The 18,998-nt window shown below is 46.6% G+C and overlaps 1 protein-coding gene across 4 annotated transcripts in view; it reads left to right on the forward strand.

Moving 5' to 3' along the window:
• The first annotated feature begins 204 nt into the window (after window positions 1–204).
• The window catches only part of LOC147729103 (uncharacterized), a 471,563-nt gene continuing 452,769 nt past the window's right edge, over window positions 205–18,998 (forward strand). For 3 of the 4 annotated variants that reach the window (XM_086959390.1, XM_086959391.1, XM_086959392.1), the window contains exon 1: window positions 247–403. In XM_086959390.1, the coding sequence (XP_086815516.1) occupies window positions 343–403 (61 nt within the window). In that variant the 5' untranslated portion in view covers window positions 247–342. Of the gene's footprint in view, window positions 404–18,998 lie in introns of all 4 variants that reach the window. The other variant, XM_086959389.1, reaches the window with a different exon arrangement.

Here is an 18,998-nt window from a genome sequence, read left to right on the forward strand (position 1 = left end):
GTTTTCTCTGTGATCCTTTGTGTTTCTCCTAAGAGAATGGTTTCTGGAGACCCCACTGGGCATCGTCTGTGCCTCCCTTGGACTCCAGCCTTGGTTTCTAAACCCGCCCACGCCACGGATGCACACCACCCTAGCTCGGCCTTTTCTCTCTCAGTTCCTCTTTTGTGATTTTAGCAGAATGCTGCTCTCATAGTTGCACAACCTACACATGAACCATTTTTATCTCTTTAGCAGCCCCGCCTCTTGATGAGCTAGTGAGCCGTGTTTCCTGTAAACCTCTTCGGTTTCTGGAATGGAACAGTGTTTCTGCAAGAAGACGGCGACGAGGCAGCTCCTTCAATCATGCTTCCACTCCTGCTACTGTGTACCCTGATTTCTGTGTATTTGCCCGCTGAAGTATGCGGTAAGTGTCCCTTCCCGAGTAGGAAATCGTACGTCTCTTATGCACGCAATACAGAAAGAATGATGAGTTGCAGTATCTTCTGTAACTCTGGTGCCGACCTGAATAAAAAGTTACAGAGCTCCAGTGCTTAATTTTTTTTTTTTTAAGTGCCAGGGCCTCGTCAGGCCGCTGCTGCAGCTTGCACCACGGTTTGCCTCTGCTAGAGGTGCCAGAGACAGCGCAAGCACACCACCAATTACTACACTCTTAAATTTGTGACGATTCCAGGCCCCCTAAGCTATAAAAGCGTCCTTGGTGGTAGGTTTTAGTCATTTTTTTACAATACTGAATTCATAAACAACTGTAGTCCTTATCTCGACTGACAGTGGCACCATGTGCAGACTGTCATAAGTGCTGGTGCTGACAATTAAGTGTAGGACCCGAGCACGAGAAACCACCGGCTCAAATTAGGCACTGCAGAGCTCATTGATAGTCTACTTTATAAGACCAGCTCGACATTTTGTACAGATCATCAATATCACTAAACATTAATTATGTTTCTGACATCACATCCAGAAATGTAGCGTGAATGTCATGGACATTGGTACAAACAAGGAAAAGTGCCCCTGTGACCACTGTTGGTGTAGTAAACTACAGGAACACCGGGGGTCAAAGGCCCCGTCAGGACAGTCTGTCCCAGTGCCACTGAACCTGCTGCACCAAAGGTAGCTGCGATCTCTGAACACATTGGATTTTCTATAATTTCTAGAATATGATCGATGGCTGGGTAGCAATAGCATCATCGCTTACATTTTATAATTTCCAGGTAAGTTTGCACTACAGATGGGCAATTTATCTCTGATTGCAGTCGATTTTGTACCTTTTAATGAACGATTTGTAGAGAGTGACTGCTACAAAATATTGTAATGTGTTGGTTAATGGGTGTAATTTTAGTTTTTGCGCTGGTTTTCAGTACAATTGTCATTGCTCAGTTGTCAAAGAATAATGCTAAATTGCCAGGAACCAGGGCACACATGCCCAGAGAGCAGGCTCCATCATCTGGCTCCTTGAAGGTATTTTTGCAGCATTGTTGCTATGGTGGGCAGTAGATTATAGATACTTGTCTGTCAGTCACATTTTTTACACTGTCCTGCACAAGGCATTTAATTCGATATAATGTGTCTATAATATTAAAGGGACTTAAAAATGAATAAGGATTCAACTGTAGGGTTGTGACCTTAGATTGGAGTGAGTGGAAGCGGTCTGAAAGGGGAGCGAGCCTCACCCTTGAGCCAACGATCCGCATCTTTTTACCAGTTGGTACATTCCTGCTCAGTTAAAAGCTCAGTTCAGGAGTCTTTGGAAGTTACAAATCACAATACCTTTGTAACCAGGAGCAAACAAATGCACTCAGATCAAAGAATTAAGAGAAGTGAAGTACAGGCAACATGTAAAGAGACATGCCGGAAAGTTACTCACAGTCATCAGAAAAAGGCACAGCCCTAGCCACGTAAGGGGGAGAACATTATAGCTTTCTTAATAATCTTCAGCCTAGGATGACAAAGAAGGCATTTAAAAGAAAACTGAAGTAAATAAAACCCCATTGTTCCTTAAGTAAACCTTGATGTGACAGTCAGGTCTTTGCCTGCATTTTGTCCGTCTGATGGTGATACCCAAAGGCTGGTGGCCACACTAATATCCACAACTTGAAGTGCCATTCATGACTACCCGGAGGGCTTAGCATGCTACCTGATACCCAAAACCACATCTTGGAATGCTGTGTGCCCCCCCCCCCAGACCCTTCTGATTACCTTAGCTGTAGCTAGGAAGCAGGAAAGGTAGTCCTCATAACCACATACTGTAGGGTTGGGATTCTCGATTACAATTCTTTAGGGCTAGGAATGATTCCTGATAACCATAACCGTAAACTGAAGGACACACATATAATTGTGACAGCTGTATTATCCTAGACTCGGCATGTCTCCTTGTAACTAGCTACATGACCTCACTGTTAACCCTGACCTGCTGCGGCAAGCGTACCCCTTCATTACTGTACCAGTATCGTTGAGTGTGGCTATCACGGAAGGATGTGTATTGCACACTAAAGGTCTATTCATGGAGCAGTGATCATGCCTCCTGTGATCCATATTGTAGGGAGCTGGAATGCATCCTCACAATCACCATCCTATAGTGGATTGCTGGGCTCATCCCTCTAGTTGTCGTGGTGTGGTGTGTACGCATACCTTTCCAATGTTCTTACCATGTAGAGATCTTATAACCACTGTTACCCATAACTCGGAAGATTAGGTCTGGCCTTTGACAGCCCCCTCCAAATCCTAGTGCGCTCAACACAATCGTCTCATAACCATATCATGAAAACCAGGGCATATACCTCTAACCACAATATAAAGGAAGGGTGGTAATACCTTTCTAACAGTCATATCACAGAGGACTGGACATACACGTTCAACGGTTGTATGACATTAAAACAAATGTCTTTACCACGCAAGTCTTTACCATGCATATGCCATTACCACGCCAAGTATATTTCAGGTAAGTGAAATCCCTATATATAAAAATATATATTTTCTTATCAATCCCTAACGCCTAAACTCTTCCACCCCTAAAACCTAAAAACACCCTTACCATCCAATGCCCTACCCACCCCTAAACTCTAAGAACACACTTAACCACCCAATACCCTTACCCACACCATAACCCTAAAAAAACCCTTCCCCCACAATGCACTAACCCACCCCTAAGTCAAAAAATCACATATATATAAAACCTACTGTTGGTCGCCAGTATGTAGTTATAGTCGGACCAGGTCGTGGTCGTGGACCAGGGTCAGCGGACTCAATAATTCTCACCTCGGTGCCTACTCTAACCAGGGATCACACTCGGCAACTCTGGGCATTAGCTTGCCTTATCTCCACAACGGCCCCCAACATACCTGGTTTCACCTTGAATATACCCAGTAGGGACCTTCTCACAGGGAAAGCCAGGACGGGTTCCCCAGCAGTCTATTGCGCAGAGATACTCCTTCGGGAGTCGATTCTAGCGTGTTAGAAACCCGCAAATTAAATTAAATTAAATTAAATAGTTAGGACCCAGTTTCCATAGGAGAAGATGCCAAGAACTTTGGCATTGTTTTATGACTCCTAGTAACATTTTCAAAACTAATATGATGCTCACTTGAGCTGCTGTCTTGAAAGTTTAGTGGTGATCCATCAAGCCAGAGCTGTGAAAAAGGGGGAGGGCAAAACGTGTTTTCCCCATTTTAACTCCATACAGATTTTAGACACGACTACAGCCCGAACTGCTGAACAAAATTACACCACATTTAGCAGAAGGGTAGCTGTTGGTCCAGAAGGTAAACTGGCGTAAATCCGTTCAGTAGTTTTTGAGATATTGAGAGAAAACCCTAATTGTATATATAGGGACGCTCAGGCTCCACAAACTCTCCCAATCTCGTGCTTAGATCTGATGGTCACCAACACTTCAAACCAAGAAGTGTTGGCAGCCAATTTGGGACTCAGCTTGAGCCGAGTCCCACAAATAACGTTTAACAAAATGAGAAAGGGGGCACAACAGGAATACCCTGACCCTCTAGGCCTCTTGGGGGCCCTAGAAGGACCGGCCAGGGCAAAAGAAATCATTTTGTAAAAAACTAACTTTCAGCGGGAGCTGTGCTGGAATCGCAGCTCCCGCCGAAAAATATATTTTTAAAAGATGCATGGGCTCCTGCGTGGGCCAGGTCCCGGGGGGAGGAGCACTTATAAATATGTGGGGATGATGATGGCACATCACTACCCACACCCCAGGGACCGCCTCCTCCCTGAGACATATATTAAAAAAAATGTGAGGGGCTCACATGACCCCCTCTTAGCCCTGGGGACTGCCACCTCCCCGGGGCACTATCAAAATATATATGCGTACGGGCCCGATGGACCCTAGCGCACCCCAGGGACCGCCACCTCCATGGGGCAAGTCATATTAAATGAATGCGTCGAGGCCTGTGCATCCCCCTCACAGCTCTTGGGACCACCACCTACCAGGGGCAATTTATTGCATTTAACTTACGGGCCCGATTAACCCGGGCGCACCCCAGGGACCGCCACCTCCATGGGGCAAGTCATATTAAATTAATGCGTCGAGGCCTGTGCAGCCCCCTAACAGCTCTTGGGACCACCACCTCCCAGGGGCAATTTATTGCATTTAACGAGGGCCGCATGGCCTTCCCACAACCCCGGGACCGCCATTCCCCCAGGGCAGAGTGTTACATGGAGGGGGCTGCCAGGGCCCCACTAATGAAGCGATATATGGCCCTAGGGACAACCACCCACTGGGCAGGCTCTTGCTATGTCCTGAGGTGCCCAGCCCCGGAACATAGCTGTTTGCTGTGGCTTGGTGGGAGACTTACCGCTCTCGCCAAGCCACAGGGAGCTCTCCGCTTCCATCAAGCAAGAGCTGCGAAAAAGCTCTTGCTTGCTGGAATCGGAGCATTCATCTGTTACCCTGCCCTCTATCAAGTGAGCAGGGAAACAGACAAATTGCTTTCAGACACAGGGAGCTGCATGTTTAGCAGGCTCCCACTGTAGACAGGGGCCTTTAGGCTCCCCCTGTGGTCCCACCCAGGAAACCATGGCAAGACCCGTGGGATGTGGTGTCCGGAACTGAAATTGGCCTTGGGAAGGGGGCCACACAGCCCCCCTCCTCCGTTTCTAAATGTCTGGGCCACAGGGAGCTGCATATGTAGCAACTCCCTGTGTCTGAAAGCAATGCCATTTCCCACAGGAGGCAGGGAACCGGCAGGGACCGAAAGGGCCTTAATACTCACTCTCTCGAAGCCAGCCGAGCTCTAGAAATAATTTTAAAAATAGAAAAAGGGCCCAATACCCTGACCCCTTAGCTCTAGTCCTGGGGACTGCGCCAGGCCAAAAAAACACTTTAAGAAAAATTATTTGCAGTAGAATCATGACGGAGCAGCGAATCCATGGCAGCAGTTAAAAAAAATAAGCGTGGTCTCCCGCGCTTGTTCACATAAAAGCCCCCGGGTAGGCCTGGTCCTGTGGGCATGCAGGCATTTAAAAATAGAAGCAAGGGGGCACAGGGGGACCCCTCTTAAGCCTGATTTTAGCCCCAGAGACCACCACCTCCCTGGGGCTTTATTTCAATATCGGAGGGGGGCACTGTGGACCCCCCTCCTCCTGCTCCTAAGAGCCCCAGGACCACCATCTCCCCCCCCTTGCAACATTGAATAATATGCCAGGGAACTACGCTGATCCCCCATGCCTGGGCACCACCATTTGTCCTCAGGCCGGCCCATGCACAGCAAAGGATGGGAGATGCACGGCTCCCTTCCAGGCCCGCATGTGGTCCCCAATGCTGCGGATTGGGTGCCCTGGGTGGCACCCAGCATTTCAAGGCCGGGCCCTGGGAGATCGGGTTCCTGGGGCCAAAATCGGGCCAATGAGCGGGCGGAATGCACCCCCCTTCCCTACTGTATTGTGGCTGGGCTCCAGGTAATGGCTCTCCTGGGCCGAAATACCTTTCTATTAATTAGGCGGGCCTCCCTGCCCAGCTTAGTTGTATGCAAAGGTCTTCATGCCTTTTACCTGGATGTTGAATGGCTTACCAAAAGGCACTCCAACGCATTTCCCTCCAGTTTTGGTGATGCATCCTTCATGCCGAGGAATATGAGTGCATCGCCACCAAACAAAGAAGCACTTACTTCATATAGCTAAGAGGAAGTACCCTTGTTTGGTAGAGATTTACCTCTCTGTAGTCTCGTCATCTTCTTTATAGTAGGATTCATGCTATCACAGATTTCTGTAAGAATTTGCTTGAGGAACAATTATTTTTCTTTCAACTTTTTTTTCCTTTTTTTCCAATAATGAAGGTAGCAAACATATACATCAGTAGGCTGTTACAAGTTGATCATGCAAACCATCCAATTTATATACAGTAGTACAATCCAAACATATTAAGGTCGATATTATCAGGTACAGTGTCAACAAGAAATTGTCTATTACACAGATGTATACGTATCGTATCCCCCGGCATTCTGAACTCTGGTGCCTCCCAATATGACCCGGATTGTGTATCGATGGAGGTCTCTGGTTCAAGTAAATAAGTACATATTGGCTGCCAAATGTCCCGAGGCCTTAAGGTAGGGGATGTGATTGTGCATAAATGTCGCTGTTTGTGCTGCAATATATCAGACTATTAAGCCATGCCTTCTGGTCAGGTGGGTGCCTACCCCCCCAATGTAAATCCACTTCCCTCATGACTAGAATGAGTGGTATGGCTGTTAATCGACGCATTGTTTTGAGAACTGTGTGCACAAACCCAAGTAGTGCAAATAACGGGTTTGGTGTAAGTGCGTTTTGGGTCATGGGTGATAGCTCCAGAAATATGGTCCTCCAGTACTTAGCCAGTTTCTCACATGTCCACGTCATGTGTGCAAAATCTTCAGAGGGAGCGTGACATTTGGGACAGTTGTGGAGGCGGGAGGGGTCTATGTGATGCATTTTAAGTGGTGTAATATAGGTCCAGCATAAAAAGTTGAAATGCAATATTTTGTGTCGATGGTAGAGGGATACCCAGCGTGTTTGTGTACAACAGTATTGCCATTGAAAATCAGTGAGCATGTGCCCCAGGTCCCTCTCCCATGCGGTCCTGGTCCCTGTATCCCTAGAAGGGAGTAATGCCAGGTCTCCCTTGTACATCTTAGAGATTGAATGTTCACCCCCAGAATCCGTGATTATTAACGAAAATGGCGGGAAGTCCTCTGGTTCTAGAGCAAACTGGGAACCTGGGCCCTTAGTGACCTCTGTATCCGTCTCAACACAAAGTGATCCATCATGGGCGCGTCTTTAAAACGTGCGTCCTTCCAGTTCCTAAGAAGGCATGCCCGTCAGGTAATATGTCGCCAATGGCATTCAGAGAATATTTAGTTAGAGTATGTTTAACAATGGCTTCCTGCATAATGGGCAGCCTCGTATTCCGCGCTATGGGAAGAGCAGATGAATATAAAAAGTGCGCCCTGTAGCCCGAATCAGCCTCTTCCATGCCCAGCTGGTCGTCGACACTGTCTGGGTGTCATGTGGATCTGGCGGAATTCCAACCGGCAGTCTCGCAGCCAGTCGGAGTGGATTCACCAGATCCGCCTCAGGCTTGGTATATGGTATCCTAGCATCCGGGTGGCACCAATGTCGGGTATTACTGCACTGAGCCGCCAGGTAGTAGATATAGAAATTTGGAACTCGAAACCCCCTTGTTTGTATGGAAGGGTTAAAGTGTCCCAGCTAACCCATGGTTGTTTCCCCCCTCTCACACCAGATGGATTAATAATGTGTGGCGAAAAATTCCTTAGTTAGTGGGATTGGGATGTTAAATAGATACAAGAATTGGAGAAATATTACCATTTTGATAATGGCTATGAGTCCTGCCATGCCTAGCAGCAGCTTTAACCATCTACTTATCCGGGTCATTAGTTTTTGTTACGCTGGTGGAGAAGTGTGGCTCAATGATTAGAGCGGCAGACCCTGATGCAGACGTCTAGCCCGGGACCAGGGTTCAATTCCCCGCCTCGGCGGGTCTTGTGCTCAAATGTTTTAAACTACAGGCCCATGTGAAGGTGTCTTTCCAGCAAGTGTAGTACCAATGAGCCCAGCACAAGCACAAAAGGACGGGAGGTAGCAGACACACTTGCTCCTTCCCTCAATTGGGAAACATAGTTGTTGTTAGCGTTCCGTTTAAGCACATGCAGGCTGAGAGCTTAATAAGTGCAATGAATCCGAGTGGGAGCCCCATCCTACCCAGAGTCACCTGCAGGAATGGCCATTCCAGCGAATCTAACTCTTTTTCAGTATCCAACATCAACGCAATCGCCGGCACCGATGGCGAGATTCTATGGAGTGCCACAAAAAGGGCACGAAGATTCATGGCCGTAGATTTACTGGGGACGAATCCAGACTGGGCTGGCGATATCACTTGGTCTAACAGTAGTGAATTTCTGGTGGCTAACATTTTGGCCAGAATCTCATTGTCGAAGTTTAATAGTGATAGTGGGTGATATGGACTGCATTGCAACGGGTCTTTTCCCGGCTTGGGGAGCAGTATTATGACTGCTTCGCGGAGTGTAAGTGGCAGGACCCCTTTTTCATAAGTCTCTAAAAGGCCAATAGGTGTTTATATGCCTTTTAGAAACAACCTGAGAAACCATCCAGGCCAGACAGGGGCCAGACTGGGAACCAAAACTGGCCCTGGCAAACTGCCTGGCCAGCCCCCCCAGGAGGAAAGGGAGCAAAGGGGGGTGCAGCCGAGCTGTTTGCTAGGGCCGGTTTCGGCTGATTGTGTTACATGGGACCGATATTGCCAGTCCCAGGAACAGGAACAAAAACAGCCCCCTAGGGGCCCAGGACCGGCCCCCACCCTGGCACCCCACCAGGGAAATGCCCACTGCAGCCAGTCCGGCCCTGAGGCCAGGTGCCTTGGATCCGTTCATAGCTTCTATGGCCTGGACTATCTCCTCCTCCGTAAAGGGTTAATCCAGAAATGGTTTGTATGCCTTATCAAGCCACACCAAGGCCACCTCGTCTAAATACCTGTTATTGGGCAACTCGTCTGTAGTCAAACGCATTGAGTACAAATCCATGTAGTACGTTAGCATTTTTTTCTGAATGCCTATGGTGTCTGTGATATAGGTGCCACCCGGGCTTTTGAGGGTGGCAATGTAAGACTGACCCCTGGGGGGCTGTAGCACTCTTGCAAGTGTGCAGCCTGGTCTCTCTCCTTCCCTGTATCTGCGGGCCACTGCGTATTTTCCCAGCTCGTGTGCTTCGCCTTCTGGTGCCTTATGAAACTCTGCCAGTAATGCAACACAGTTTTGTAGCTGGTGAGAGAGCGCAATTTTGAATAGAAATTATGTATAGGCCGTATTTACAAGCACATTGTATAACGTAGGAATGAGACGTATATCGTAATGTGAAATCGACACTTATAGCATATAGATAACCGATGTAATCAAAGTAATATAGGAAACGTAACTATATTCACTTTAGAACATGTATTAGATTTAGAAGGCCCGTATATGCAGTGGGCTGATGTAGAGACGGTGTAGAAATGCTTACGAAATGTAAAAACGTGCAAAGTAGAATTCATGTACGTGTGTAACTTTAAACGTAGAAACAGCGACAAATGAAACGTGAAGAAATATGTAGAACATATATAAAACGATATAGCGAATGATGATATGAAGTTATGCTTACGTAGTTTATATTCTATGTACAATGTATTCATATATGTGTAACAGACTTTTGCTAAATACGAATATATAATGTGTGTTAAAGGTTATACTGTGTAGAAGGCTTTCTGTGAGAAAGCTAGAAAGGTTTAGGTCATTTGTGATTCTAACCTGACTGACCGAGGGTTAGCAGGAACACAGTCCGATGTATATAATTTAGCGGACTTACAGGAGTCGTAAATAGCTTGATGTGGACGTGAGAGCCAAGAAGTCTAGCACTTGTTAGATTTAAGGTGACAACGCTGGACAAGGTTTATGGCCTGAACGTGATGAGAAGCGCTAAGAATTTGAGACTTGTTTTTGAATGACCATTCACAGGACCTATAAGGTCAAAGAATAGCAGTCGTAAGTTAAAGTCTTGTTTAAGTTCATATGATTTCTGATCTGAAAGTGTCAATTGAAATTGCCAATAAGAAGATGAAGATGACATCTAAAGAAGAAAGGTCAACTTAACGGACGACGAAAGAGATGAAGCAATGGAAGAAGCCAGAAGCTGACATCATCGGGGAAAGTCCGTGGTGGGCGTCAAGGGGCGTTCCACCCACACTGTGATTGTGTATTTTAGGGACAGCACCCCGGGGATAAGATAGCGAAGACGAGCGAATAGCCCAGCAGGGAGCTCAGAGAGAGAAGGGCGAAGGGTAGATGACTTGAGCAGATGCGCTGAGAGAGATCAGAGCGCAAGAGAGCAGTAGGCCGAGGACCCTTAAGAACAGCGGATGGGTAGGCAGAAAGGGTACTGCTTCTTAGACTTAAGTTACCTTTAGAGGCTAAGAGAGTTTGAACTTCTTTGGGAGTCAAACTGCTGACACCTTTTTAGGGAAGAAACTAACGAAGTAGGGATGTCACATAGCATAGAGTAGGGACAGATTTAACGTGATATTTTTTCTCTTTCTGTAGAAGACGCCAAGGAACCACTTCACATCGAAGCTTTAAATTGCTGAATGTGGAATTGATTTTGTATTCTTTTGTATACTTTGATCCCGAGAGGATTGTATTTGCATTTAACTTTGACTTTTATATAAAACTTTTAAACTTTATCAGTTGTAAGTGGTTCTTCCGAGTGGCGTCCGTTAATGGGGTTTGTCTAAACCGATACAGGGGTTGTCTTTTACTCAATGACAGATACTAGCGGTCCAAAACAGATGAATGAGATAAGTTATTAAATTGATCATAAATTGATATCAAAATCTCATTCCCCGCAGTTGGTAGCAGAGGATGGTTATCTTCTTGAGGAAGACGACCTAGGCCAGGTTTAGTTTACCCCAAGGTCCCAAGTCATCGACGACCAGAAGAAGAATTCCAGCCGAAGACGGTGCTGACGGTGTGTCGAGAGAAAAGCAGCAGAATCGGTCGAGAGTGAGTATAAGGGTCATGCGTTGTAAGATTGCGGTGTTTTATGTTGTTCCTGTGTTGTAATGTCAAGCGGAGTTGAATGCCTGTAGTGTGATTGAGGGAAGGTTGTGAGCGCGCGCAACCGGATGAAATCTTAAGCTCCAGGGAAGGACTTAAGTGGTCCGGGTGTATCGAACACCCAGAGTAATTTGTCTACCATTGAAAGGGGGTCATGAGGTACCATTGATTTCCCGACAGACCGATGATAGGGGGAGCGTATGAATGAGTGAATGAGTAGCGGACGCTGGTCGTACGTTTACTGTGTGTAAGTAACCTATCAGTTGAGGCAAGTGTCCGACCGTAAGAGGAAAGACGCTGTGCCAGTTGAGGTGGCAATTACAGTTAGACTGTGGCCGTACAGTCAGAGAAAAGTGATCGCTTGGACGGAAGTAGTCATTTTTCAGTGTATGAATGAAAACGCATACGAAATCGTGAGACTAATTGAGAAAGAAGGAGAATTGCTGCAAGAGGGAACGAGTGACGTCAGCATAGAACCGCGCTGAGATTGGTTAGTTTGTCAGACGTCAGCGAAGAGTCGCGCTGAGATTGGTCGGTCAGCTTAGAGTCGCACTGAGATAGGCCGATTAGCAAGAGCCGCGTAGGGATTGGTTGGTTGGTTGTCAGTGGGACGTAAACAAGGAAGAGTAAAAGGAAAAATTGTAGATTATAGAAAATGAAGTGTTTCAAGAGTTTAAGAGCACTCTTTAGGAGAAATAGAAGAAATTTATATGCCGGAGAGGAAGCTCCACCAGAAGGCACACCAGCTTATTATATGGCAGTGAATGTAGGCTTGCACTCGATACTATGGATCTCCGAGTGGAATAAGCTAACTGAAGGGAATAAGGAACTGGCGTTTCCGAGATTTGGGACATTTAAGCTAGATGTGTTGAACGAACTAAAAGCGGTAATGCTTGCAACAAGACCTCTACCGAGGCCAACACAGTTCGAAGCACTTAGTGTATGGTTTAGAACAGCACACGAAAAGAGCGTAAAGAGGCGCCAAGAAAGAGTGAGAAGATCGGCAAAGGCAGTACAGGATGCCAAATGGCATGATGAAGCTAAGAAATGGAGAGTACAAAAGATAGAAGCAGATAAACTGTACCCGATGCTAGAAGTTACGGGAGAGAGGAAACCTCTAGAAGAAGAAGAGGAAAGCGAGACAGAAGAGGAACTGATAGAGAGGCTATTGACAGATAGACCACCTCCATACAGCGGAGGGGCCGCAAGCCCTATATTACCACAAGAGGACGGAGCTAGGTGGGGAGAATATAAATCGATCCCAGTATCAGAGTGGGATGCCAAGAAAGAGGAGGAGGTACCTCAATCTAGTTCCGAACAGAGAGTAGTGGGAAGATTTGTGGTCCAGAAAATGCCAGAAACACAACATGCAAGGTCTTACCAAATGCCAGATGCTCTACAAGTACCGGTTACCATAGGCCCTATTGTGTCAATCTACAACCCAGAAGGGGTCCAGCAGGAGGAACAGGCACGATGGGACAGGGAAAGGGCAGAGATGGAGAATAGGAATACCATGATGAATCCTCAGAGACAGATATTAGCACCGATGAGTCGGAGTACCCCATTAGATACCGAAGTAGGTCCCTGGGTAGAACATGGGCGTCAAAGAGGGCCAATGGACTTAAGGGGACCAAAACCGAAGTCCTTTAAGGAATTAAGGGAATACCTGAAGGATTGGGATACGGCCGAGGAGAGTAGGAATAAAAGTGTAGAAACAGGAGCTGAGTGGAGAGACCAAGATAATCGGGTTCTCTCTCATTGTGGAGCTGGAGAAAGCAGCCCGGAGTGGGAGAGAGGGAGTCAGGAGAGCAGAGGAAATAATTGTCCTACTATCAGCGGCAATAGGCAAATGTGCGACGACAGGAGTACAGGGTGTGGCGAAGTGCCTCGCGTCACCTTTAGTGAAGGAGAACAAAGGACGCAGGAGTACCGTAATACTTTCAGATGCACACACCATGCCCCGGGTGAAACAGTGCAACATTGGAATCACGGAAACATGGAGAATCGCGAAGCGTCTCGACATGCATCCGGCGATAGTAGACGAAGTCATGACAACGTAGGGAGCCGTGAAACGTCTCGCCATACTTCTGGTGATCAAGAACGAGATCACGGGAACATGGAAGACCGGCGAGGACCTTTCATTTTACTGAGCGATACCAGACAGCAAGCGAATTACAGTGATTTTGAACAGAACGGTGGATCCTATCTCGTATCTGGAGAAACCGAGCCAAAAAGGCGCAATGTAGGGATGGGGGATGGAGTAATGTTCCACCACACCCCACGGGAAGATGGAAAGGCTTGGGATCTAGAGAGGTGGGAACAAAGAGATGGAAGGAAAACTCCTCATAACTCACCTGTGTTCAGGCGTAGGGCGCATAGTGGAGGTGAGAGGGGTATGAGCGAACCACCTAGGACTGACATACTGAGAGCTGAAATAAAAGCAAAACGGTTTGACGTGATGAGTTTGAAATCAGACTTAGATGAAATAATTGATGGTACAGTAGCAATCGAGAGATTGGACTTGTACGCACCAGATGAAATATTGTTCTTATCCAAGGATGTTACTCGGAGAGCGAGGTCAGCTCATGAAAATTTATCGAATTTGGCAAATAGATATATGATAGACCTATCACGAACTAAAGCTTTACAGGGTAACCATAGGCTAACTTGCTCAGATCAGGATCTGGATGAGCGTAGAACGATCGCGCTGAAGGTACACATAAGGGAATTGGTTCAGAGTATTAGAATATGGAGAGATCTGGATAGATGGGAGGAAAGATGGTCTAAAAAGGGATCCGTAAGAAGGAGTTCACTTACAAGGTCCCCGGATACAGACCTAATGCGAATGGAAGCATTCCCATTGCGAGAAATCGCGAACGGAAATTACGTTCATGTACCCTGGAGTAGGGGGGATTTAGCGGCATTTACTAATTCCTTCCCAAAGCTCAGAGAAAATCCCGTTGAGTGGTACAAGCAGGTAGAAAGATTCGTGAAGATCTCGAAGGTACTGTGGATCGATTTGAACACATTGTTCGATGTCGTAGTACCCGGAGATTTGTGGACGGCATGCAAGCTTAGTGTTGAATGGCCTACTTGTGAGCCTCCGAGAGATACCCGGACGAATTGTCCATCAGTCAGAGTCATGGAGAAATACGAAAGAGTCATAACGTGGCTGAAAGAGAAAGTGCCAGTGCACGATATAGACTGGGTTAAGATAGATCGAACTACTCAGGAGCCGAAGGAAACAGTCCATGAGTTTTATGAGCGATTGCTGAAAGCATTCAAGCAGTACAGTGGGTTAGATGTAATGGATCCTAAGGACATAGGACAGTTTGTGTCGAAGTTTGTTCTTGGACTAAGACCAGACATAAGCCTGATGATACAACAGCATCTAATCTGTTGGCAGAACAAACCTTTAGACGAAATCCTGAGGTATGCAAGGTACTGTAGCGATGAGATAGATTCGAAAGCTAAGAAACTCAAGGAGAAGTTAATGCTGGTACAAATGCAAGCAGCTGGAAAGGGTGGACAACGGCAACAGGGAACAGGAGCGCAAGTAAAGAAACAGAATAATCAGAGCAGAGATGAGGAAGAAAGACCGAGACCGAGAATGGATATTGCGACACTGAAAAGGACAACGAGGTGTCATCAGTGTAACGAAGTGGGACATTGGCGACGCGAGTGTCCTTACAATGTTGAGACAGGAGAATTAGAACAAGAGGAGGAAGAGGTACAGAATAACGTGGTTAAGGGAGCCGCAGCCCCGAAGGGAAAGTTTATCAAAGGGGGGACTCAGACTCCTCGAGCCCCGTTTCCTCAACCACCTCGCATCACAAACGGAGGGAAAACCTATAGACAAATGCCATTGTTTGTAGGAGGAGAAGAATGTTACTACGTTGATCCTCTTACAGGGCAACGAGTAAACAGGGAGGAAGACTGTACTCTAGGAGCAGCCCTGGAAGTAGATCAGAGAGGACCATACGTAGAGGCTGAAGTGGCTGGATGTCCTACAACCTTTTTGGTGGATACGGGTGCTACTCGATCTACGTTGAGATCAGCGGTAGTCCCAGGTTTGCCAATATCGGGAGAGACGATTCAGGTGGTAGGAGTTGCAAACAAGAGGATGACTAATCCTCTGACAGAACCAGTGTCAGTAAAAATAGGGAATTACAGTGACGAACATCAGTTTGTGATCTGTGATTCTAGCCCTGTGTGTTTGCTGGGAAGAGATCTATTGTGCAAACTGAATTGCACAATACATTGTACACCTGAAGGAGTAGAAGTACAGACGAATGATGAGGATGCCGATTTTAAAATTGTAAACTCGCAAGAGTGCGTGGAACTATATCCTACCTTAACAGTGGAGGAACTTCCACAGGATTTGAGAGAGAAAGTGTCAGATGAGGTGTGGGATTTTACTGGAGAAGAAATAGGACTGATTAAAGGAGTGGAACCAGTAAAAATCTTGGTAAGAGCCAATGCGGAGTATCCAAGAACTCCACAATACAAGTTGACTCCAGAGACGATTGCAGGGATAAAGCCTGTGATCGAATCCATGATTAAACAGGGAATACTGAAGGAGATCGTGGGTAGTCCATGTAACTCCCCGATTATGGGTTTGCAGAAGCCTAGTGGAAAATACAGGATAGTACAGGATCTTCGAAAGATTAATAATATTGTTGTCTCATGTTGTCCAGTGGTACCGAATCCATCAGTGATATTATTTCAGATACCGTTCCAAGCTGAATGGTTTACTGTGATAGATTTGTGCCAAGCTTTCTTTTCGATTCCTTTAGATGAAGAGAGTCAGTATCTTTTCGCTTTTAAGCTGGAAGATCGCGTTTTAACATGGTGTCGTATCCCTCAGGGGTATACAGAAAGCCCATCGATCTTTAACCAGTTATTAAAACGAAACCTTGAAAGTCTAGTACTGCCCAAGAATTCGGTTCTAGTCCAGTACATAGACGACCTCCTAGTTGCGTCAGAAACTGAGGAAGCTTGCAAAGAAGACACCATAACCTTGTTAAATCACTTGGCCGAGAACGGACACAAGGTGTCTCCAAGTAAGTTGCAATATTGTAGAACTGAAGTGCAATACTTGGGCCATAGGATTGAAAAGGGAAAGCGGAAGGTGTCTCCAGACAGAATAGAGGCGATCATGAAAATGAACGCGCCTACAACACAAAGAGAAGTCAGGATGTTTCTAGGTATGGTTGGTTACTGTCGACAGTGGATAGCCAACTTCTCACTGAAGGCAAAACCGTTATTACAACTGACGCATAAAGGAGTAAGTGATCCGGTACCATGGGACAAAGATTGTTTGATGGCGTTTTTGCAGCTAAGGGAGGACTTATGTCGTGCCCCGGCTTTAGGAATGCCTGATTACACAAAGCCATTTTTGCTTTACTGCTGCGAAAGAGAGGGATGCGCTTTAGCAGTTTTAGCTCAGATCCATGGAGATGCGCGTAGACCAGTGGCGTATTTCTCGGCTACATTAGATCCAGTAGCCGCAGCGTTGCCCGGATGTCTCAAATCCGTAGCCGCAACGGGTGTCAGCATTGAGAGATCGGAAAGCGTGGTCATGGGTCACCAGTTAGAGGTGTATGTACCGCATTCTGTAGAATTGTTAATGACCAGGACTAAGACTCAGCATCTGACAAATAGCAGGCTCACACGCTACGAGCAAGTCATACTGGCTGCCGAGAATGTGACCCTAAAAAGATGCTCCGTCTTGAATCCTGCAACTTTGATGCCACTTCCAAATGAGGTGGATGATGAAAATTGTACAGATCATGACTGCCTTGATGTGACTGAACTATGCACCAAACCGAGACCCGATATTGTAGATGAGCCATTGACTGACCCAGATGAAATTTTCTTCGTTGATGGTTCATGTGTAAGAGACAATGTCGGTCAGCTGAGAGCAGCTTATGCAGTTTGCACAATTACGAGAGTAATAGAAGCCGCTTGCCTGGAAGGAGTACACTCCGCTCAGGTAGCTGAAATTGTTGCTTTGACTCGTGCTTGCTTAGCGGGCGACAAACTTCGAGTCACCATATACACCGATAGCCAGTATGGTTTCGGGGTAGTTCACGATTACGGGCAGTTATGGTCTCAAAGAGGTTACATGACCTCCTCGGGTTCTCCTATTAGGAATGGAGAATTCGTGAGACTTTTGTTAGAGGCATTGCAAAAACCGATGGCCATAGCAGTGGTCAAATGTGCAGCCCATACAAAGAATGTTGACTTTGTGTCACTAGGAAACCGCTACGCAGATGAAGTAGCGCGTTATTGTGCAGAACAGGGATATTCTCACACTGATATAAAGGTGGGGGGAATCCAAGAAAGAACTGAATTGACCATGTTGTTAGACACTGTAGATACGTGGGATGAATTGAGAAGTGTTCAGGAAAATGCACCAGATGATGAGAAAAAGAGTTGGGAAACAGCTGGTTGTTCTAGAAGCGAAATGAATTTCTGGATATCTGCCGATGGGAGAGCAGTTTTACCAAATGAACTTATTAGTCCAATGGCGAGGAAATTGCATGGATCAGCACACATAGGAAGAGATGCTATGGTGAGAGTATTCAGACAAACGTGGTTTACCCAAGTTTAGAGTAGCGGCAGAAGCAGTGTGTCAGCGATGTGCGATCTGTCAGCAGCTAAACGTGGGAAAGAGAACACCAGTCACATTGAGTCATATTGGGAGGTCTGGGGGGCCTTTCAATAGAATGCAGCTTGATTTTATAGAAATGCCTAAATGCAATAGACTCAGATACGTTTTAGTGATTGTTTGCATATTTTCTAGATGGGTTGAGGCTTACCCTACACGTAGGTGCGATACACTTACAGTAGCAAAATTGTTACTTAGAGAGTTAATACCGAGGTTTGGGGTGCCATCCTCTTTGGAATCGGACAGAGGAACTCACTTTAACAGCGAAATAGTGAAGATGCTATGTTCAGCCTTGAATATCGATCAGAAGTTACACTGCAGCTATCGACCAGAAGCTTCAGGGATTGTAGAGCAAATCAACAGCACGATAAAGTCCAGACTTGCCAAAGTTTGTTCAGCAACATCCCTGAGTTGGCCAGACGCACTTCCAGTGGTTCTTATGAGCATACGTAGCACACCAGATAGAAGAACAGGTCTCTCTCCTCATGAAGTGCTAATGGGGAGAGCTATGAGATTGCCATCGGTTCCGACTGCAGCTCTAGTGAACATCACAGACGATTTGATCTTGGACTACTGCAAGGGACTATCTGATGCCGTTAATTCTGTGTCCCTCCAGGTCCAGGCTGCAGAGGTTCCATCAGCACAAGACTTGTGCCACGACCTGAGTCCGGGAGACTGGGTCCTGGTGAAGAAGCATGTAAGAAAGAACTGCTTAGATGTGCGCTGGAGAGGACCGTTTCAAGTTATACTTGTGACGAATACCGCAGTTAAGTGTGGAGGTCTGCCGAACTGGATACATGCCTCACACACCCGAAGAGTGCCAACACCTCCAGAAGAAACAGCTCCTCTCTCGGATGAGAATCCAGCGGAAAGCGGAGAAGCCATAGAGGGGGAAAGCCAAGCTGTAGAGGTGATCGAAGAAACTGAAACTGTGTTGGAACAGGACGACGAAGGTCAGGACACTAGTGGGACCGAAGTCGCCTCAGGAGAAGAAAGCAATTGGGAGTCCGACACAGATATCGAACAAATTGAGAGTGACAAAGAGACGGGTCCTAGGACAAGGAGTGGAAAGACAAGGAGTGACGAAGCCAGTTGGCCGGAGAGAAGGAAAAGGCCAAGTTCGGAAGGAAAGAAAGAAAGAACACTTGTCCCGATCGCTGAAGAATCGGATCAGGAGGAAGAAACGACAGACTCAGGAACAGAGAGTCCAAGAAGATCGA

This window comes from Lissotriton vulgaris, chromosome 2_2, assembly GCF_964263255.1.
Source record: "Lissotriton vulgaris chromosome 2_2, aLisVul1.2, whole genome shotgun sequence".
Classification (NCBI taxonomy): domain Eukaryota; kingdom Metazoa; phylum Chordata; class Amphibia; order Caudata; family Salamandridae; genus Lissotriton; species Lissotriton vulgaris.